General features: G+C 37.4%; 1 protein-coding gene and 1 long non-coding RNA gene across 3 annotated transcripts in view; one reads left to right on the top strand and one right to left on the bottom strand.

Moving 5' to 3' along the window:
• PDGFC (platelet derived growth factor C) overlaps nt 1-23,326 on the bottom strand; it is a 241,586-nt gene that overhangs the window by 49,680 nt on the left and 168,580 nt on the right. For both annotated transcript variants that reach the window (XM_020883819.2, XM_020883820.2), the window contains exon 3: nt 6,055-6,235. In XM_020883819.2, the coding sequence (XP_020739478.2) occupies nt 6,055-6,235 (181 nt within the window). The remainder of the gene's footprint in view (nt 1-6,054; nt 6,236-23,326) is intronic.
• Nucleotides 8,579-12,356, top strand: LOC139037703 (uncharacterized). The gene is made up of 2 exons (XR_011490537.1): nt 8,579-8,777; nt 11,771-12,356. It is a non-coding gene; the product is annotated as an uncharacterized lncRNA (long non-coding RNA).

Raw genomic sequence — 23,326 nt, 5'->3', positions numbered from 1 at the left:
TCATCTCTGGGTATAATCTTACAAACGTGTGTGATATCCAACAGGTGCCAGTTATGCATATTAAAAAAGAAAAAGTAACACAGGGAGCTAGATTCAATATACTGTGATACACCATAATGCAAAAGATTACATAAGAAAAGAATATATCTCTATCTATCTATATCTATACAGATATGTATAGCTGAATCACTTTGCTGTACAGAAGAAATTAACACAACACTATAAATCAACTGTATTTCAATAAACATGTAAAAAGATTAAACCATAACCTTTGGTAATTTAAGAAAATTACAATTAAAATCATACTAACAATGGAACAAATTTGGAAGCAACTTAAAGGAAGATGAGTTGCATGGGATTGGATTAAAGGAGTCTTCAGTTCATTCATATTCCACCCTCCTCTTTTCAGACAATAAAGGAAAGAAGATCAAAATACATGGAGTCAAGGGGACTTCCCAGGTGGTCCAGTGGTTAAGAATCCATCTTGCAATGCAGGAGACGTGGGTTTGATAACTGGTCAAGGAACTAAGATCCCACGTGCCATGGGGCGACTAAACCCAGACCCCACAATTACTAAGCCTAAGCCTGTGAACCACATCTAGAGTGTGTGCACCACAACAAAAGATCCCGCATGATGCGATGAGGAGCACGTGTGCCACAACTAAGACCCAAAGTGGCCAAATAAATAAATAAATAATTTGAAAAATTATAAGGAGTCAAGTGGTATGGTAGCAGCTCTAATATCTATTTTTTGATCTAAACTGATCCAGTCATTAAATTGAAAAAGAGAGCAAATAAACTGTTGAAAATACTGTTACCACTTCGGATCAGAATGCTTAGATTAAAACTCTTTAAAACATAATATTCAATAAAGCCATTTTGAAAGAAAACAGCAGTAGCTTAATCACCCTTCAAAATATTAACCTGATTGGACAAAAAGAGTCCTCAAAACTCAGAACCATTAAAAAAGTATGGATTACAAGTAATATTATCCTCAAGAAGAATAGCTCTCTATATAAATAAAACCATTAAAAATATTCAGATCTGGATTTGTGCATTTTGTTTCAAAAACAGGTATGGTTTTGTGATGTAACTGCCCAACAAATATATATTTTAATAGTAAATATTGTTTTTTGGATAACAAAAAATATGATACATATTTTACATTAAGGCCAAGATTTTTTTAAAAATAAAACTTTTAACAAAGTTTTTGATATGAGAAAAGATGTTATTTTTCAGCCTTTGTAGGTTTAACATTTTAAAATAATGGTGCTTATACTACAGTACACACAGTAAAACATACATACTCTATTATAAATTACTCCAAAATTAAACAAGAAATTTTCTTTTCTTTCTAAGAGATCTGAAATGTGCACTGGCTCTCAATGTGTGTGGCCTCCAAACAGAAACAAGCTTGCACTGTTTTATTTCAGTTTTGCTTCATTTCTTCCCAAACAATCTCTCACTGCTAATCTACCGGGCCTTTTTTCCCTCTCTTCTAGCATAAAGGAAACAAAAATCAAAGACATTATTAACTCCTTATGCACCATTGGAAAGCTGAATATATATCCTTTGCCCTGGTTTTCTTTTCCATTACTTATTAATGGAGCATGACTGGAGAATATACATTTCCATAAATAATTCTCAAAAACTGCATGAAGATTCTAAAATTTTTAATGTGTGTAGTCAATCTGTTAGTATTTTTTAAGCTATTAACAACCAGCCATGTAATTTCAGGTAAATATCTTATGCTAAGTTTTTTCTTAAACTAACACTTAGTCACCATATCTACTTGAAAGAGCAAAATGGGAAGATGAATTTTATTTATGTCTTAGTCTAAGGTAACTGGGAATCAAGAAAAAAGTATTGAAAGTATAATATTACAAAGGAAACAATATCTATATACAATATATGTAAAATATACTAAGGACTCCCCTCGTGGCTCAGATGGTAAAGAATCTGCCTACAAGGTGGAAGACCCAGACCAGCATCACTTTGTTCACAATAGTAAGGGATCCCTTGTTTCACTATACGCTCTCATTCACTAGTGGAGTGAAAAAGAGTGGGTAAATCATCTTACAAAGGTAAGCAAAATTGTTAATGGAAATATGTGTGACAATAACTGCTTCTGAGAATTTTAACGAATGCATTAAAACTCTCCTGCTAAGATGTATGGTGATCAGAGCCACGGAATTTTAAAGGCTGACTAGAATCCAATATTCATTCAAGCTCCCAAAAAAGGATTGCGGAGTTCAGTCTTATTTGTTAAATACAAAAGATATTAAAATAAACTTTCTTTATAATTATCCCAGAAAAAGTGCTATCACACTCAACAGTTTTTCAATGTATGAAAATATGCAAAATATTCATTCAGATAATTATTAAAAAGCAGGAAAGATGGTTATGGACATCAGTGCACATGACATCATAAGTAGGCACTAATTTAACTACTTGGATGTCTAGTTTCCAACCAGAAAAGAAGATGCCAATTCCATTCTTGAAGGAGGGCAAGCATCATGATCCTTGGCAATAGAACATAATACACCAGGCCAAGGAGAATATGTGGTGTCATACCTGACTGTTCAGTTTTCTGGTTTATGAATCATCACTACTGTGGAACATACAGTAAATGAGGCAGCTCCATGGGGCTCAGATCCCCTCCAGGGGCAATGGAGGATGAGGTTCCACTGAGCAGCCTCACAACGACAAACCTCAAGGCACAAAGTTCAGAGCCCACTCAGGACCCGTGCTGAATATCATGTCTTCAGTATAAAACTGAGAAGCCATCAGGCCAGGGGCCTCTTGGCTCTACCTTGCGCTGATGAGTTTGCAGTCAGTGGGACTATGGCTTCTGGGGAGCTGGGGGAGCTAATCATGAAGTTTATCTCTGGCAAAAAAAGAAGAAGAAAAAGTATGAGCGATGATCCAGGAGTTCAGAGGAGCACTTGCCCCTAAGCAAATGCCACAGAACTTTAAAGCCTATGCTCCAAAAGGCAAGCTTTCCCCCTGAGGCTTTCCTTCACTGAGACCCAGATAAGATTGATGGATGCTGTCCTGTTGGCAAGGATGCAAGGGGGCAGAGGGACGGGCAGGGAGGGGTGCAGTTAGCGATGCATGGTGATAATTCAAAACACTCCGTGAGGCTGCATAGCAAAATTACTTGTCAAATTTTCACCTAGCAACTTCAGGCAGTTATTGAGAGCAGAATGGGTGTGGCTGCATGGGAAGAGAGATGGGTGCATGCAAGTAGGACAAAGGACAAATGAAGGAATGGCAGATAAACTGTCAGAGTAAACTTAAACCTGAAAGAAAGCTTGTGACATGGTACAATTCATATACCAATGATCACTCCAGAGAGCAACCTGGCAAGATTGAAATCACCGCATCACATAAGGCAATGCAGGAACCACTGTCCTGGTCTCTCGTTTCTCTGTCCCTAGCTTGCTGGCTTTCTAAGCAGAAAGCAAACTGGAATAAGCGCTCCTGTGTTGTTTTTCCCAGGCAGCCATCACTGGGCAACTTAGATACCAAGAAAGATAGAGCTCAACAGAGCCCAGGAAGTTTGTCAACCCCCAGCCCCCAAAGTCCATGTTTACAATTCATCCAGCTATTTCAATAATGATCTAAAAATGCACTGAGTTCAATTTTGATGATGCGATCAGTGATTGATACCCTTTCCACCCAGAATCTTGCAGATGAAGTTCTGGTGTTAGTCACAGTGAATCTCTGGTAATGAGTCAAATTCAGGGGGCAAGACCCTTTCTGGTCCAGAGGATGGGTGGTACTTACAGAAGATCATCTACATGTCTTTGTCTCATCTCCAAGCTCAGGAATCTGACATACACTTTCACATAGAAACATAAGTGTCAGTGAATCTGCTGTTACAAGTTAAGCCGGGGTGACTGAGTTGCATGGTCAACTCCGTGCCCAGCCACTTACTGAAAAACTGTAACGAGGCTGGGACTAAATGAGGCATTGTACATTTCCTGTTTTTGTCTTTATATATTTAATTTCCTACACACAACTGCATGGGTTACACAACCAGATAACTCACGAGACCACAAAATCAGAAAAAAACAACCCTTGGTGTTGGCCTACATATGTTTTCACTTTCATGTCTTGTTCTGTGGGATGATAATAGGTTGCTATCAACATAATACGAAGATGCTAGCTGATTTAAAACACAAATAACTTCGCAGTTTCAAGTTTATTTTTGTTACAGGTTTGGGTTAAATCAAATCTTTTATATGATTCAAGATCTATCATTATGTTTTATAGTAAAATTTGATTGTTTTATATTTAAATATTTAAAAACATTAGTTGTGCTAAAACCCAAACTGAAAATATGTACTGTATAACTTTGTGAAAGTGTAGCCATGGCTTCTAAGGCTACTATAGACTTAAAACAAATATTAACTCACAAATTCTGTGAAGCAGAGTACTGTGAAAGGATGATAAACAAATACTTAGTGGTTTCATTCAAACAAATAATCACAGTATCAATGTGTTTTTAAATAAGTTCATCTTTGTCTACCATTAACACTTTTCTAGATGAAATTATTAAATTTTATTAAAGCTACTGTATATTTAAGATAAAGATATCTTAGATAATCTATATAAGGAGATTGATCAAAAGTCACCATATAAAATTCATAATATTTTAGAAATATCTCCCTTATCTTAAATTGTACACAATAAACAATTCTGCTACTAGATAAATAAAATGATCACTTTCCAGCTTTAATTTAAATTTTGTTGTCTCTTTTCAGATGTATCTCAAATAACAATTTCACAATTTAATCAGTGGCTTAAAGAGTATTTCACAGAATTGAGTGTGGGTAATCAAAAAGGGAAACTTCTGTTTAATGTTATAATACAAATATATTAAGCAAAATATTGATTCTATATTTCTAAATTAACTAATGAATTTCTAGTGTGCTAGGCACACTCTTTTATAAACAGTTGGGATATCATATCAATTAACACATGTAATTCACACCATACTGTGCTCCCAGTGTGCAACGATTTGCTGAATCTGTCAAACCCATTAACAATATCAATTTTATATTGTTTTAAGTGGTGATACTGAACATATTTGAGTAGTATATTAGGGGGCATCACATTTGTACTTCTGAATTACTATTATAAGTAGAATGGGATAAAAATAGCCAAAATGATTTCAACACTTTTGTTACACAGCAATAGATACAAATATTTACAATAATACATAAAATAAAGGGTACAAGAAATTGTGACACAAATGAAAAGAGCAATAATTACAATCAGAGAAAACAGATTTTCTTAAATTCCTGTAAGAATTTTGAAACTTCCTTTTTGGGGCACAAAGGACATAAATATTATTTAAGCAGGATAAACATTAAGATAAGTAGGAAAATCGAGATTACTGCTTTTAAAAATATATTTTACTGAAACTTTGATTTGAAAAGAATATTTAACACATTTTGTTGTTGCTCAGTTGCTAAGTCGTGTGTGTGCCCGTGGACTGTAGCCCACAAGGCTCCTCTGTCTATGGGGATTTTCCAGGTGAGAACACTGCAGTGGGTTCCCATTTCCCTCTTCAGGAGATCTTTCCAACACAGGGATTGAACCCGCATCTCCTGGATTGGAAGGTGGGTTCTTCACTATTGAGCCACTAGGGAGTTTACCGTTTTCCAAAAAAAAAAAAAAAAAGATGAAAAATGTCATGCATGTATTTATAAGGAACCCGCCTAAAAAACCAAATTTTGGTGGGTATGGAAAGTAGTAGAAAGAACAATGTCACCTTAATGGGGGAGAAAAAGTAAAACATCACATTAAAGCACCGACTTTTGAGGCAATACAGACACTAATGATTTAAAGTGACAACACACAAGTTATTTGTGAGAACTGACAACACACAAGTTATTTGTGAGAACTATAGTGACACTTATGAAAAAACATCAAGCTAGAGAAGGTTTTTGGTTCTTGGTTTTCCTTAATCTCATGTTTAAGAGGGGAAAAAGAAATAAGCAAGTCTGATCTGTATACATGGGGGCATCTCTAAGTGGTACTTACTGGCATGACAATGTTGTAGTGGATGCAGAACCCGGGCTCCGAGGGAAAATACTCATCAGATACAAATCTGATCCTGATTTGATTTCCTTTAGAAATTTGCTTTCCTGGCACACTGCCAGACCCACACCAGCGCCCTAAAATGGTTCCATCACTTGGTTCTTCAACCTCTACAAAATCATACCTGCAAGAGACCAGGAGAAAAGAGACATAAAACCATGATCTGTTATTTTAGGAATTCGAGGGAGTGAGTGCATCTCAAATTTAACTGTGTAAATAGAATAAAATACGCCAAAGATGAGACACAACTGAAAAAGCATTCTCAATTAAAGAAATATGAGTCTTCTATTCTAAGCCCTCCAGTCTTGTTGGTAAGGAGCTCCAAATTCACTAAACAGCCACATCAAACTTAGATATTTTGTATGAAGCAACAATGTATCTGATATTCAATTCATGAATTATTCAGTTTAATTTCCATTTGAATATAACAGTTTTGCTCTACTCCTGATTTTCATGATTACTGTCCAACATTTTCCAGCAGTAACTCCTTCACCTGGTCAGACTCCTTGCTCCCTATCCTCATCTTTGTCCAAGCTTTTCTAGAGCTTCTTCATTATATACGTATTCTCCAAATCCCACTCCATACTACACTGCCTCTGTGAGACCTTTCTGTGTGTCTTCAGCTCACAGACATCTTTCTCTTTCTGTCAAACACATATTTTCAACATTTAACTACATATATGCAAGTGATCCATCTAGTTGGCTAGGCTGTAAAACTCTTGAAGAAAGGAGTCAATCCTCTTGTGGTTCTAGTTTACATTGCATTACATATGGCATCTTAAACCTAAGCAGTGAATGGCTTATATTTTTCTAACCACTGTTACCTTGGGTTTGAAGGTTTTGATCAGTGGTACTCATAGAGAGCAGAGTTGCCTTACAGAATGTTCCAGAAATGTGTAGAGGCATTTTAGGCTGTCTCAATGATGGCAGATGAGGAGGGCAAGGTCCCTGGACACCCAACACAGGAGAATCCTTCAAATGGCCTGAAAAGGCGCTTCAGGCCTGTTAAACAGCTCACTGGACATTCACATAAGCAACATTCTTGCTATTGTCCATCTGAATCTGGAACATAATACTGTCTCACATATATATGCAAATATGTTTCAAAGGTTTAGTTTAAGCCCAGTTTTCTAGACATTCAACTATCAAATGAGTTGAAGGGAATGTCTATGCTTTGGAACAAGAGTTACTATTCTAGAGAATCAAACCACTAAAGGAACATGGCTTATACTCTGCATCACGATGAAAACAATTAGATATACCCATTTAGTCTATTACCATAGCTATCATATACACAATGAGTCTGTTACTTAAAAGATACAAACATCTGACTACTTCATTTTATTTTTTGTGCAACTGGGCATGTGTATCTATTCACTTAAATGCATTATTTTAATATAAATTACTGTTGTTATTTCAACTTTACATAGCATGTAGACCTTTATATCTATTTTTAAACAACTGCATATATAAATAGAGGATCATTGTTATGATGCATTTCAGAATTCATAGCACGTTGCCAAATTTTTCTTCCAGGAGGTCTGGCATGGATGAAAACTATCAGTAGATTTTTTTTTTTTAAGAAAGTCTAAAACCAGTATGTACCAGACAACAAAAATTAATATATTTTGCATAGTATAGAATTTACAGAAGAAAAAAATGTTGAAAAAAGAAAAAGTGCATAGCAAACCAATTATACTTATAAATTCTATTCTAAATAATTAGCCACAATTCTCTAATGGTAACTATACCTGTTCCAGCCTCATTTTTCTTGTCCTTAAATTAGGGTAGTGCAATCTGACTCACAGGGATGTTTTGAGAAAAGGGAAATGGAACAGTTCCTGAGCAGCGCCGAAAGCGTTAACAGTTTGCCCCACATCCCTACCCGGCACATCCTTACCCCATACCTATAACCCTGAGAGTTTGAAAGCATAAATGTGAAGAAAACTCAAATACCAAAGGGATAGAGTACTTCTGCTCTATCACATGACAAGTCCAGGTTATAAATTACAAATGCATAAGCCTCCTCAGGACAACCATCCCAGGAGCCTGCTCTAAGTGTGTGGTGGGACCAGTAAGTGGGGCACAGGGAAGATGGGGGTAAAACAGACTGGGTGGTTATTTCAGACCTATCTGGTACAAAAGTTGATAACCAGCATTTTAGATCAAAGAGTAATGTTTATATCAAGATTGTTTCCATGTGGAACAAAGCTGCTATTCACAGAGTATGTTTGCTCTGTGCTTGGGAGGGAAGCTAGCTGATAGAAGTCACCACCAGGACTAGTTTGCAGAGAGCTGATTTCAGGCTGGTCAATCATTCTGTGAGTATTTGTGAAGCACGGACTTGGTACAAAGTGCTGGGCTAGATTCTCAGGGTGCAAATATGAAACCACAGCCTCTGTGGGCTCAAAGTCCATCAAACACTGGCGGCTGCTCTAATGAGAGTGTGTAGGGAACAACACTGTGGAACGCTGGCAGGGTGAGGGAAACCCTACACGGTGAGATTAGGGTTGGCTTACAAGGGAGCATCTGGGCTGCCGGGGGAAGAGGTGGGGGAATGCATTCTAGCAAGAAGCACAATCCTGAGGATGAAACAGAAGAACCCCAGGGCCTGGCTGGTTGTCTGTGAGCAGAGGACGGAGCCCAAGCTGGGAGGACAGGTGTAGGTGAGACCACCTTGGGATTCCAGGGTCGAATGTGAGAAAGTTATTTTTCAGACCAGGGTTGAAAACAGGGAAGCACAGTGTAAAGAGGTTCTACACTGTTGGAGAGGGAAATGGCAACCCACTCCAGAGTTCTTGCCTGGAAAATCCCATGGACAGAGGAGCCTGGTAGGCTACAAGTCCAGGGGGTCGCAAGAGTCAGACACGACTGAGCGACTTCACTTCACTGCACACTGCTTTAAAATATTTAGGCCAACATTTAATTAATTAATCTTTTAGGCACTACCTGTACTTTTTTCATTTTTAATTCAAGAATAGTTAATTTATAACCTGATAGTTTCAAGTGTACAGCAAAGTGATTCAGTTTTATATATATGTACACACACATATATATATATATTCGGATGCTTTTCCATTATAGATTATTACAATATACTGAGTAGAGTTCCTTGTGCTCTACCATCAGTCCTTGTGGTTTTATGTGTTTTATGCACAGTCGTGTGTATGTTCATCCCAACCTCCTGACTTATCTCCCATCACCCCTTCCTGCCCCTTCCCACCCCTACTCTTTTCCATTTGGTAACCTTAATTCTGTTCTCTATGTCTGTGAGTCTATTTCTATTTTGAAAACAAGCTGATTTATATCATTTTTTTTAAGATTCCACCTATACATGAAATCATAAGATAGTTGGCTTTTCTTGCCTGCAAATCACCATTTGAAAAAGTTGCATTTCACAGAAAAATCTGAATTTCAGGCTTTCTTAAAACAAACTTGAACATCTGGTCATACTGAGTATCCTTTGCCCTGGTGTGACTCCTTGCGGGCTCAGGTCTGCAGAACTGGCATCCACTCCAGGAGAGGAGGGGCCTTTCTCTCACTCAGCCTCACCCAGCACCTGTGTGGCAGGCACATAGATCGTTCACTACCTGAGGTCAGGATGGCCTTCACTCCTTCATGGAAACGGAGGCTAGGCCAGAGGACATCCTCCTTCCAGTTTTTAAAACCCCCTGTGTAGTTTCTATGTTACTTTTTTTTAGTACCCAGATCTTCATTGACCTCCATCACTTGCCCACACGGGCACCTGAGTTTGCAGCCTACAGGGTGGCTATTGGGAGTTTCAGTGGGGAAGCAATATAGATACAGGATCCCAGCACATCTGAGGATGCCAGGAAACCACAGCATCTCAAGTATGGGCAGGAAGGAAGAACTTTTAACAAAAACAGCCTGAAAAGGAGCTGTCAGGGAAGTAGCAGGAAAATCACTGTGACAGATGACACAGAATCAAGAGAAAAGGAGGGGGCAGGGTCCACCCAAGCAGAAGTGGGCAGATCACCCACGCCAAAGAGGACCAAAGAGGGTGAAAACCAAGCAGCTCTCCCTGGACCTGGCAATTATGAAGTCATTTTCAATCAGCTGGTTGGGTGAATGCATAAAATCAAAACATTACTTCAGATTTTAAAAAAAATTATTTAGTTTTTATCGGCATATAGTTGGTTTACAATGCTGTGTAAATTGCAAGTGTACAGGACAGTGATTCAGTTATACATAAATACCTAGATCTATTCTTTTTCAGATTCTTTTCCATGATAGGTTATTACAAGATGGTGAATATAGTTTCCTATGTTATACAGTAGGTCCTTGTTGATTATCTATATATAGTAGTATGTGAATCCAACCTTCTGAATTATCCCTCCCCCAGTCATTTTCAAAATAACTGTCTTTCTAAGGCGACTTCCCTGATGGCTCAGATGGTAAAGAATCTGCCTGCAACATTTGGAAGATCCCCTGGAGAACGGGATGGCTATCCACTCCAGTATTCTTATCTGGAGAATTCCAAGGACAGAGGAGCCTGGCAGGTTACAGTCCATGGGGCTGCAGCGAGTCAGATGCCACTGAGCAACTAACACTTTCTAACAGAAACATCTCAAGAGATAAGAATATCATTTATAAGGAACTTAAAATTAACAACTCACATAACTATTTTGCTGTACATAATTTCCTTTTGATTTCTGTTAAAAAAGAAACACCACTGCACTTCCCCAATGGCTGAGTAGTTAGGACTCTGTGTTTCCACTGCCGGGGTAAGGGTTGGATTCCTGCTCACGGAACTAAGATCTGGTATGCTATGTGGCACGGCCAAAAAAAAAACAACCACACTATATGTGTTAATCTGATGAGTAAGCCTTTTAAAAGTATTTAAAAGGAGTATTTAAGCACACTAGGAAATATCTAGACTATAAATGTTAAGCATGTATTAAGGAACAAATAAGTCTTAAACTTGTTTTACCCAACTTGTACAAAAACCACTGTCCTGCAAATAAGAGAAGACTGGCAAGTACATTATTACTTGTTTCATGAAGACTTTTTACTGAATTTGATGTCATTCAAAAAAAACACATAGCCCTAATCTTTATAATAATTTCTGGATTTGCAGTGAGATAGCTGGTAATTCATTTTCACAAGCTCATACAAGTCTGAGGCATCCATTTATCACTGTGTTTTAAAGATCTACATAGTTTTGCATTCCATGAAGTTAAATGAGATGAACATCTAAAAAATGCTATGTTCTTTGCCTTAAAAACAGTAGCACTTAAAAGTTTTACTACAAATTGTTTCATGGTAGGTTAGGCATTTTAGGATTTTTTTTTTTCAAAAGCGGAATCTAAGACAATATAACTACAAATTTAATCCAATTATTCTACTACTAATTGTATGAGTCAAAACAGTAAATTCTCCTGCTAAAGACAGCATTTAAAAAATTTAAATTATAGCCAAATCATCTAAAACAGAGCCAGTGAAAATCCACCTGGGAAGCATCCCCATGTCTCATGGTTTCTTCAAAATAGAAAAATAAATAAATAAATAAACAAAAAAACCATTGCCACTTGATTCCATATTTTCCTCCAAATTGTTTATGAGTATGGCTGGAAAAGGACTAATGCATTCAATCCAACTGTCTTCCACAATAATTTGAAATAATTCTTCTTTCTTATAGAATGCCATGTTTGGAATATAGGCTTCATTGCATAATCTGGTTGGCTGATACAGTACAGCACAGTTCAAAACATCAAGAAGAAAAGGAAAAGAGAAAACAATGATAAAGATTATCTGTGGACCTCAGCCAAAGGAGCAGAAGAAAAGAAAAGCAACCAACGCTGGACCCATAAATGTGAAATTACAAAACAGAATCATCTCAGGTTCAGAAATCTACACATGCCCAGGTGACTTTTCTAGAGACACGGTAAACCCTATAATATACTCTCAGGTATTAATTTCCAATGTGCACAATTGCTCACATCAGTATTTAAGGGATTTACTAAACCTACATTAAGGGCCAATCAAACATCACTTTCTCAAGGAAACATGATACAGAGCACACAGCGCTAAGTGGTTTATAATGATCACTCCCTTTCTCTACCATACCCCTGGGGACCCAGGGAGGATTTATGTCCTTTTATGTTTAACAAACAAGTCTGGTATTGTAGACAAAATTTTCTTTCTCATGTGGGAATTTAAAAACTGTGAAGATAGGAGGGCTGTTGAGGAGTAAACCAAAGAAATAAATTCACTTGTAAACACAATTGTCTGACAACCACCTTCCTTCCACAAAAATAAACCAACCTTGCAAGACAGGCTGCTTCTAGTTCATACTAACTAAAACCCTGTCAATTAAATCTGCCCTGAAAATGATCAGACCTGAAGGTGGCGTGAAACTCTGCCAACAAGTAAACGTGCATCTTAAGAAAGGCCTTGCTCTGCATGTGTCAACGGGAGCCTGGGCTTGTTGAGAAAGGTAATAAAATTAATAAGATGACAACTACCCAACAGTGCTCACCGGCTTACACTTCAGCTTAACAGAAGACAACCCAGACCCAGAGGAAAAGCTTTAAATCCCCATTTGGACACATCCATGCTTTGCCTTATAATGAAAATATGTTTTAATAATTATACATCATACACATATACATTGGTCTCTATATATTAACTCATTTAATCCTCACAAAAATCATAAAAGGTTGATACTGTTATTGTGGCCATTTTATAGATTATAAAATATAGAAAAGCTAAGTACCTGCGCAAAGTCACAGAGCAACTAAGTGTAAGCAAAGGCTTCAGTTTTGATAGTTGAGCTTCAGATCCCATGCTCTCAAGAGCCAAGTCATATGGCCTACTATATTTAAAATATGTCTACTTAACTATACTTGCTCTATTTTGAGGGCTAATGGTATAGAATTCACGTGCCTTTGTTCAGATTGGCCACATGATTTTGTTCAGTGGCTGGAGAAACATCAAGGATCATTCAAATTAAATGGATCAGTGAACTTGAGAATTAGGGGATACCTAGCCACAGATATTTATGTTAACTGACTCAGGGATGTTTATTTCTAAACACTCAAAATTCTCTATGGAGAATTTTAAATCTACACAGTGAGTAAAATAAAGGAGAACATTTCAGAGAGAGGATCACATAAGGTGGAGTAATTCTCAGGAAATACAAGAGTTCTATGTGTAAAAATGGGGATGTTGTACATGTATGTGGTGGACTACACACAGTAGGAAGTGAAGAGTTTTAAATTATCTTATTACTGTGTAAAAGTACTGCAAATACATAAGCCATAAATTCAGTCCACAGAGCTAGAAAAATTAAAAAAAAAACACAAAAAACACGATAGTATAAGGTGAAAACAAGAAAAGACAAAACTATAAAAGATATATTCAAACATAAAATTAGAATTCAGAAATAAAACCAAGAGCTGGTTCTCAGAAAAGGGGCAGGGAGGGAGAGAGAGAGATGAGGAGAAAATGGAAAGATAGAGAAGGGTCAACAATTTACATACACAGGAAAGATAAAATCACAGATAAAAATGGATTTCACATCTGCAAATATGCTTTAGGTAACACTATACCAGTTAAATCTGAAAGGCTAAATGACATGGATGCCTTACTAGGAAAACATAAATTATAAAGCTTGAATAAAAAAAGTGAACAGACTAATAACACCAGAAGAAATTGAAAAGACTGTCAAATCTTTATCAATAAAAAAGATGCAATGGCATGAAGTTTATAGAAGAGTTCTATTTGATTTTAAAGGAATGATAATTTCAATTTTATACAAGAAATTGTAAAAAAAGATTTAAAAGGTAGATATTTACTCAATTTATTTAAAAAAAAAGCTAGCCTAAATCTTATGAATAAAGTTAGCAATACTGTATCATATACTTGGAGGTTGCTAAGAGTGGATCTTAAATGTTCTCACCACAAAAAAGAAGTAGAATGATCTGACAGTAAGGGGCTGTTAACCAACCCATAGTGGTAACCATATTGCAACATACAAATATATCAAATGAACGTGCTATAGGTCTTAAACATACACAATATTACATGCTAATTACAACTCAATAAAACTGGAAAAAATAAACATTTCTAATAAATGGGAAAAAGTATTATGTCCAAGTTTTTTGAAATGCCAATATCAAACATGAAAAATGAAGACCAATTTCATTCATAAATGGAGGGAAATGCAAAAATTCTAAGTAAAATTTAATCAAATATCATTAAGTGGATTAAATGATATAATACTTCTTAACAGAGTATGGATTTAGTTCTTAAACTTGAGGATTAATATAAGAATAACTTTTAGAATATTCAAAGGAGAAAAACTATATGCTCATATTAATAAATGTTGAAAAACATAATAAATCAACTACTCAGATAAAAACTGAGTCAACTGTGAAGTGCAGGAAACATTTAAATCATGGTAAAACTGGATAACATAAATTAACTGCAAATATTACATTAAATAAAACCAAATTCATTCTCATTAAAGTTAGAACAAAGGCAGGATTGGCCAGTCTCACTATTGCTTTTCAGTATTTTGGAGGAAAGCTCTAGATACTTTAATGAGATGAAAGCAAATAAACATAATAGAAACAGAGGAAAAGATTATTCTTGGTGCTCAGTCGCTCCGTTGTGTCTGACTCTTTGTGACCTTTTGGACTGTAATCCATTAGGCTTCTCTGTCTGTGGGTTTCTCCAGGCAAGAATGCTGGAGTGGATTGCCATATTCTCCTCCAGGGAATCTTCCCGACCTAGGGATTGAAACTGCATCTCCTGCATTGCCGGTGGATTACTGACCGCTGAGCCGTTGGAGAAGCCCCTAGAATGATGCTTAGTTGACAACAAATCCCTTCAGGACAGACTTAAGTCCATAAGCACAGAAACTGGAAATGCTTGGGCATCATCCTGCTATGGGGAGGAGAGGCTTGAGCGTGGGGGGAGAAGGACGAAAAGAATGACTCCAGGCTGTGAATATCCTGAAGATCTGACAGGGATGGTGTGGGTGTGAGAGAAAAGCAGCTGTCAAAGATGACTTCAAGGTTTTTGGCTTTTAAAAATCAACCAGAACTAAAATAGAATTTAGTTACCTCAATAAACTTGAGATAAATATACAAGGATCAATAGTTTTTCTTACTGACATTATTTTAAAAAAAAGAGAAACTGATTAGAGAAAAATGCCAAAAATGTGTAGTAATGTATTTAACCAATAAAATATACTTTGTGAATAAAGGCAAATGATATTATTGAGTGACAAAAGGCCATGCATTTATAATTGTTGATTAGTCACCCAGCTGTGTCCGACTCTTTGCCATGCCACAGACTACAGCATGCCAGGTTTTACTGTCCTTCACCGTCATCCGAAGTTTGCCCAAGTTCATGTCCTTTACGTTGGTGATGCCACCCAGCCATCTCATCCTCTGATGCCCTCTTCTCCTTCTGCCCTCAATCTTTCCCAGCATCAGGAACTTTTTCAATGAGCTGGCTGTTCACACCAGGTAACCAAAATACTGGAGCTTCAGCTTCAGCATCAGTTCTTCCAATGAGTATTCAGTGTATTTCCCTTAAGATTGACTGGTTTGATCTCCGTGTTGTCCAAGGGACTTTAAGGAGTCTTCTTTAGCACCATAGTTTGAAGGCATCAATTCTTTGGCATTCTGCCTTCTTTACTGTCTAGCTCTCTCAACTGTACATGACCACTGGGAAGACCTATGAACTTTTTGTCGGCAGAGTAATGTCTCAGCTTTTCAACACACTGTCTAGGTTGTCATAGCTTTAATGCCAAGAAGCAATCGTCTTCTGATTTCATGGCTGCAGTCACCATTTGCAGTAATTTTAGAGTCCATGAAAAGGAAATCTGTTACTACTTCCAATTTTTTCCCTTCTACTTGCCATGCAGTAATGGGGGGGGGGCGGCGGGAATGTCATGATCTTAGTTTTTTTTGTGTTTTTTTTAAAAAATATTTAGTCTTAAGCCAGCTCTTTCACTCTCCTCCTTCAGCCTCATCAAGAGGCTCTTTAGTTCCTCTTCACTTTCTGCCATTAGAGTGGTATCATCCGCATATCTGTGGTTGTTGACATTTCCCCCACCTATCTTGATTCCAGCTTGTAACTCATCCAGGCATTTGTCATGATGTGCTCAGCATATAGGTAAAACAAACAGGGTAACAGCAGACAGCCCTGTTACATGACTTTCTCAATATGGAACCAATTAGTTGTTCCCTACAGGGTTCTAACTGCTGCTTTGACGTGCATACAAGTTTCTCAGGAGACAGGTAAGATGGTCTGGTATTCCCATCTCTTTAGGAGCTTTCCACAGTTTGTTATGATCCACACAGTCAAAGGCTTTAGCATAGTCCATGAAACAGAGGTAGATGTTTTTCTGGAATTCCCTTGCTTTCTCTATGATCCAGTGAATGTTGGCAATTTGATCTCTGGTTCCTCTGTTTTTCTAAACCTAGCTTGGACATCTAGAAGTTCTTGGCTCACATAATGCTGAAGCCTAGCATGAAAAATTTTAAGCATGACCTCACTAGCATTGTCTTTTGGTTAGAACATTGTTTAGCACTACCCTTCTTGGGAATTGGGATGAGACTGACCTTTTCCAGTACTGTGGCCACTGCTGAGTCTTCCAGATTTGCTGACATATTGAATGCAACGTCTTGATGGCATCATTCTTTAGGGTTCTGAATAGCTCTACTGGAATTTCATCACATCCACGAGCTTTATTAACAGCAATGCTTCCTAAGTCCCACTTGACTTCACACTCCAGAATGTCTGACTCTGGGTGACTGACCACACCATCATAGTAATCCGGTTCGTCAAGATCTTTTTTGTACAGTTCTTCCATATATTCTTTCCATCTTTTCTTGATCTCTTCAGCGTCTACTAGGTCTCTACTGTTTCTGTCCTTTAATGTGCTCATCTTTGAGAGAAAATAGTCCCTTGAAATTTCCAATTTTCCTGAAGATATCTCTAGTCTTTCCCCTTCTGTTGTTTTATTCAAGTTTTATGCACTGTTCATTGAAGAAGGCCGTCATGTCTCTCCTTGCTATTCTTTGGAACTCTGTGTTTAGTTGGAAGTACCTTTTCCTTTCTCCCTTGCTTTTTACTTCTCTTCTTTCTTCAGCTAGTTGTAAAGCCTCCCCTCCATCAGAAACCACTTTGCCTTCTTGCTTTTCTGTTTCTTTGGGATGGTTTTGTTCACTGCCTCCTGTACAGTGTTATGGATCTCTGTCCATAGTTCTTCAGGCAAACTGTTAACTAGACCTAATCCCTTGAATCCATTCATTACCTCCACTGCACATTCATATGGGATCTGATTTAAATCATACCTGGCTGGCCTAGTAGTTTCCCCCCTTTCTTTAGTTTAAGTCTGAATTTTTCTAAGAGAAGCTGAGGACCTGAGCCATAGTCAGTTCCAGGTCTTGTTTTTGTTGACTGTATACAGCTTCTCCATCTTGGCCTACAAAGAATGTAAACAATTTGATTTCGGTATTGACCACTTGGTGATGGCCATGTGTAAAGTCATCTCTTGTGTTGTTGAAAAAGGGTGTTTGCAATGACCAGTTCATTCTCTTGGCAGAATCTATTTAGCTGTTTCCCTACTTTATTTTGTTCTCAAGGCTGTACTTGCCTGGCATTTGTGTTAACTTTTACTAAAATCCCAAGTCTTTAAAAAAATTTGTGCAAAATAATAATCACAACAACAAAGCAAGGATTATGGAATACACACTATTTGCAGGTACTTCATAAATATCAACTGACTCAGTCTCTAACGCAATGTTATCTTAGCTCTGATTATTAAAACCAGATTAGAGATGGGGAAACTGAGGGGTACAGAGGTAACAAAACAAGTCACACAGCGAAGAGTAACTGGGGGGAGGGACCATGTTCTAGGCTTCACAGCCCATATTATTAGCCATTGCACATACTGTCTCTAGCTAAACAGAACACAATGGACCCATGGAACTCCAAGAATTCTGATGACAATTCCCCAGATTTTGTTCTTTTAAATGAGGATAATACCGATTAACATTCAAGCTTGTCAAGAAGAGTCAATGAGAGAATGTATCTGAAGTAATTAGAATGATGCCTAAGGAGTAAACTTCTCAATAAGTGGTATTTTTTTTAACAAATAACTGCTATCAGCACAACCACACATGCAATGACTCCACTCTGTGAAACTGCAGATCCAGAGCTCCTCATCCAGCCCCGAGTTGCAAGGTCACTACCTCTGGCTCCAGGCAGACCTCAGAACCAGCCCCTCTGGCCTTTCTTCTCTCTGTTACAGAAACATCACCTTGTTTCATTACCCAATTCCTGCAACTATGCCAAGATTCAGGAGCTCACTTCGCTGTGTCAACTGCTGAGAACTCCCTCTGAAGACAAAGCTCCTTTCTATTCCGAGGACCACTTTTAGTCATCATCACTATCAAATAATTATTCTTACAATAAATCCACAAGGACACATGTGCTTGCCTAGTGTGATACTTTGTGGTGTGTGGCTATTTATTAAACATGTTGTTGTTCATTTGTGAAGTCATGTGACCCCCTGCAGTATGCCAGGCTCCTCTTTCCTCCACTATCTCCTACAGTTTGCTCAAATTCACGTCCATTGAGTCCATGCTGCTATCTAACCATCTCATACTTTGCCACCCTCTTCTTTTGCCTTCAATCTTTCCCAGCATTAGGATCTTTTTCAATGAGATGGCTCTTCACATCAGGTAGACAAAATATTAGAACTTCAGCTTCAGCATCGGGCCTTCCAAAGAATATTCAGGGTTGATTTCCTTTAAGACTGACTGGTTTGATCTTCTTGCAGCCCAAGGGACTCTCATGATTATTCTCCAGCACCCCAACTAGAAAGCATCAGTTCTTCGATGTTCACCTTCTGTATGGTCCAACTTTCACATTAGTACTGACTACTGGAAAAAATATAGCTTTGACTATATGGATCTTTGTGGGCAAAGTGATGTATCTGCTTTTTAATACACTATCTAGGTTTATCACAAGCTTTTCTTCCAGAGAGAAACCATCTTTAAATTTCAAGGATGCAGTCAGTGTTGCAGTGATTTTGGAGCCTTCAAAAATAAAATTTGTTTCTGATTCCCTTTCAGTAATGTGTTTCAGATACACATTTCCCTTTCTATTCGTCATGAAGCGAATGCCATGATTTTAGTTTTCTGAATGCTGAGTTTCAAGCCAGCTTTTTCACTGTTCTCTTTCATTCTCATCAGGAGGCTCTTCAGTTCCTCTTCATTTTCTGCCATTAAAGTTGTATCATCTGTATATCTGAGGCTCTGATATTTTCCCCAGCAACGTTGATTCCAGCTTGTGATTCATCCAACCCCACATTTCACATGATGTACTCTGCATATAAGCTAAATAAGCAGGGTCACAATATACAGTCTTGTCCTACTCCTTTCCCAATTTGGATCCAGTCAGTTGTTCCAAGCCTGGTTCTAACTGTTGCTTCTTGAGGTTTCTCAGGAGACAGGCAGGGTGGTCTGTTATTCCCATCTCTTTAAGAATTTTCCAGTTTGCTGTGACCTACACAGTCAAAGGCTTTAGGATAGTCAATGAAGCAGAAGTAGATGTTTTTCTGGAATTCCCTTACTTTCTCTATGATCCAACTGAATGTTGGCATTTGATCTCTGGTTCCTCTGCCCCTATGAAATTCAGCTTGTACATCTGGAAGTTCTCAGTTCACATACTGCTGAAGCCTAGCTTGAAGGATTTTGAGCATAACCTTGCTAATATGTGAAATAAGCACAATCGTATGGTAGTTTGAAGACTCTTTGGTATTGCCCTTCTGTGGGACTGGTATGAAAACTGACCTTTTCCAGTCCTGGCAACTGCTGAGTTTTTCAAATTGGCCAACATATTGAATGCAGAACTTTAACAGCATCGTCTTTTAGGATTTGAAATAGCTTAGCTGCAATTCCATCACCTTCACTAGCTTTGTTCATAGTAATGCGTCCTAAGGCCCACTTGTCTTCACACTCCAAGATGTCCGGCTCCAGGTGAGTAACCACACCATTGTGGTTATCTGGGTCATAAAGATCTTTTTTGTACAGTTCTTCTGTGTATTCTGGACTTCCCTTTTGGCTCAGCTGGTAAAGAATCCACCTGCAGTGCAGGAGACCTGGGTTCAATCTCTGGGTTGGGAAGATGCCCTGGAGAAGGGAAAGTCTACCCACTCCAGTATTCTAGCCTGGAGAATTCAGTGGACTGTATAGTCCATGGGGTCGCAAAGAGTCGGACACGACTGAGCGACTTCACTTTCACTTTACAAAGGCATCTTACAGAATGCTCCTTCTGTATTCTGTTCACCTACCAACTAAACATATTCTTTGAGTAGCTGAGTTCCATTGCCTAACACATTAGCAAAAGGCTATCACACCATTAATCAAGACATTTTAAAGGGATTACAATTGGTTGGGTTGTTTCATTTTTTAATATTTGCTGTATTGTCATTATACTTGCTTGGACCAAGGTGCAGTAGATATGGGTTTTTCTAAAGCTGAGAGAAATATTTAAGTAGTGTGATAATAAAATTTGGATAGGATTCATGCAATGCTTATCAAAGCATTATCATGACTTCAGGCCCGATTTTAAAAGAAAATATTTAAATAGCTGATCAGCAGCATAAGGGATTTTAAAAGGCTTATCTGTTTAGACATACAAATTTACCTTTTGATGATAAAGTCTGTGAAAATGACAAAATAAGTTTATTACACCAAAGTGAAATAAAAATATTCTTCCTCTTAAGATACTAGAGAATTTCAAGCATAGTCCTGAATATGAGTGCTATTTTTAGAACCTGAGGTATTATTTTGATCATTTATAGTCATTAAAAATTATTTCATAATACAATGATTTATGAAAAAAAATTCTAAAAAAATAATTTCAGGGTTTAAAAAAAAAATCAGACCATCAAGTACTGTTTATGATTCAAAGTTTTAAAACCAGTAAGAGGATATCATAGCCTAGTACTTTAAGAAAAACAAATAGATATGCAGACCACTTCAGTCTTGACTCATGAACTGCTTTTTTTAAGGAAATAGTTGTTCAATAATAAATGGCTTCAGACATCAGGTTCCTCTTGGCAAAATGAAGCAGTGAACTAGATAGTCCAGAAGGCACTGCTTTTTTAAATCTTAGCTTTTTCTTTTTTCTGGTTTAAGATTCAAATTACATTTCCTTCGATGTGCATAGTCATGTCAAAAGAAAAAAAAAGCAACTTAAACACAGAACATATTATAGAACACACCCACTACCACATTTTTCCAGAACATCTGATTATTTTCCAAATGTCTATGTGGCACTGTTATCACCAGATACCATCATTTTCTATAGTCAATCTCCATGGAAACCAATTTATAAATATCAGTATATTATGAAGCCAGAAAAAAAAACATAGTCCTGGATGGAGGTGCTGAGGGACTGAGTAAAGTACCAATGATCTGCCTGGTTCTGGGCATGGCCAGCCCTCTCACGGGCAGCCTAGGGGTAGGGGCTTTCCACCCCCCAGGGAGTGAAACCCCCTCCCTTCTTCCTAACCAAGGCACTTCCACAAAACCTTTCCAAGTGCTTACTGGTACACGTGAAAACCTAGGGCTCCCCAACTGCAATGCCGTCTAGCAGCACAAAATCCTTTTTCTTATAAGTTGAGCAGCACAAACCACACCTTAAAAGGTCAGCTTTATGGGAAAAGAATCGAAAAGGGAACATAAACATACATACATACATACATATATATATATATATATATAAACTGAGTCCCTTTGCCGTATGCCTGAAACTAACACAACATTGTAAATCAACTATACTCCAATTTTTTTTTTCTTTAAAAAGATCTTCATTTGGAACACAAAAGCACATTTTGGAATTCATGTGACATAGGCTCCATCTGACTCTTCTGATAAGAAATAGGCCCTTTATCCCTCCTTCAAGATACCAAGAGTGGCTCCAAGGAGTACCAACAGGATGGGATCTGGCATAAAGAAGATGCTGAATAAATGGATGCTTTAATTCTCAAATGAAAATTTTATTAGATTCCTAGACTTTCTAATTTTTCACTCACCTGTGTTGTCTAAGTCACAAAAGTGGAATTTTACTGCTATTTTATTCACTTTTCTAACTTTTCTTCAGTGATACTCTATAGAATACAGGCATATATTTGTATGTGTATACCCGCATTCATATGTAAATATACACACATACACATATATGCATGGATGTATTTAGGGTATACATATACAAAGTAGAATAGATAAAATTCTACTCACAACACTTTCATTTTTATATCACTCCTAAGTACACAAGTATCCACTTTAAGGATATTCATTATTTTTTTTTTTAGGATATTCATTATTAATCTATACTATTACTCTCTTGGAATACTATAAAAATATTTATATGTATATATATATGCATACACACACACACACACATACTCCAGAAACTGAATTAGGTAAAGATGGTATAAATTTTTTAAGGTTTATTTAGCAATTAAAAAAACTGATCTTCACTTTGAGTTTCTCTAAGATCATCACTTTTACTGCCAATAAAAAAGATTTATGGGATATATGGTATATTTTCCTCAGAACCTGACTATGAAATAAGGCAAAAGAAAAAAAAGGTTGCCATATCTCAAGAAACTAAACAAAACAACAATCTTCATATTTGGGGAAGCATTTCAGATTGCTTGGTGGTTTAATCACTGGCAAGTCCTGCAAAGGCGATTGCTTCATATTTTGAGCCTGAAAAGGGGAATAAAACAGGAGGCTTTGTGCCCACTTGGCTCTACCCGCCTTCCTGGGCAACATCCCTCGGCTGGGTTTTCTTGGCCCAGGGATTGTTTTATTTTCCTCTTCTCACTTTAAATATGTTCCTCTTGCTCTGTGTTTCTTTCCTTATCCTGGTAAAATGACTCCTTCGAGAGGCTTTGATATCCAGGATTCCTACCACAGCCTTTTATAGGTTCCTGGGCTACCAGAAAATTAAGCTATTTTCAACAGCTGGTAGAAGGGGTAGAATAGCTTTTTATTTTAGTAGAGAGGGAGGTGGGAGGGGGGATCGGGATGGGGAATACATGTAAATCCATGGCTGATTCATGTCAATGTGTGACAAAAACCACTACAATACTGTAAAGTAATTAGCCTCCAACTAATAAAAATAAATGAAAAAAAAATTATCTCCTGACTTCTCA

This window comes from Odocoileus virginianus, chromosome 12, assembly GCF_023699985.2.
Source record: "Odocoileus virginianus isolate 20LAN1187 ecotype Illinois chromosome 12, Ovbor_1.2, whole genome shotgun sequence".
Classification (NCBI taxonomy): Eukaryota; Metazoa; Chordata; class Mammalia; order Artiodactyla; family Cervidae; genus Odocoileus; species Odocoileus virginianus.
This window is presented reverse-complemented; position numbering and strand designations above follow the sequence as displayed.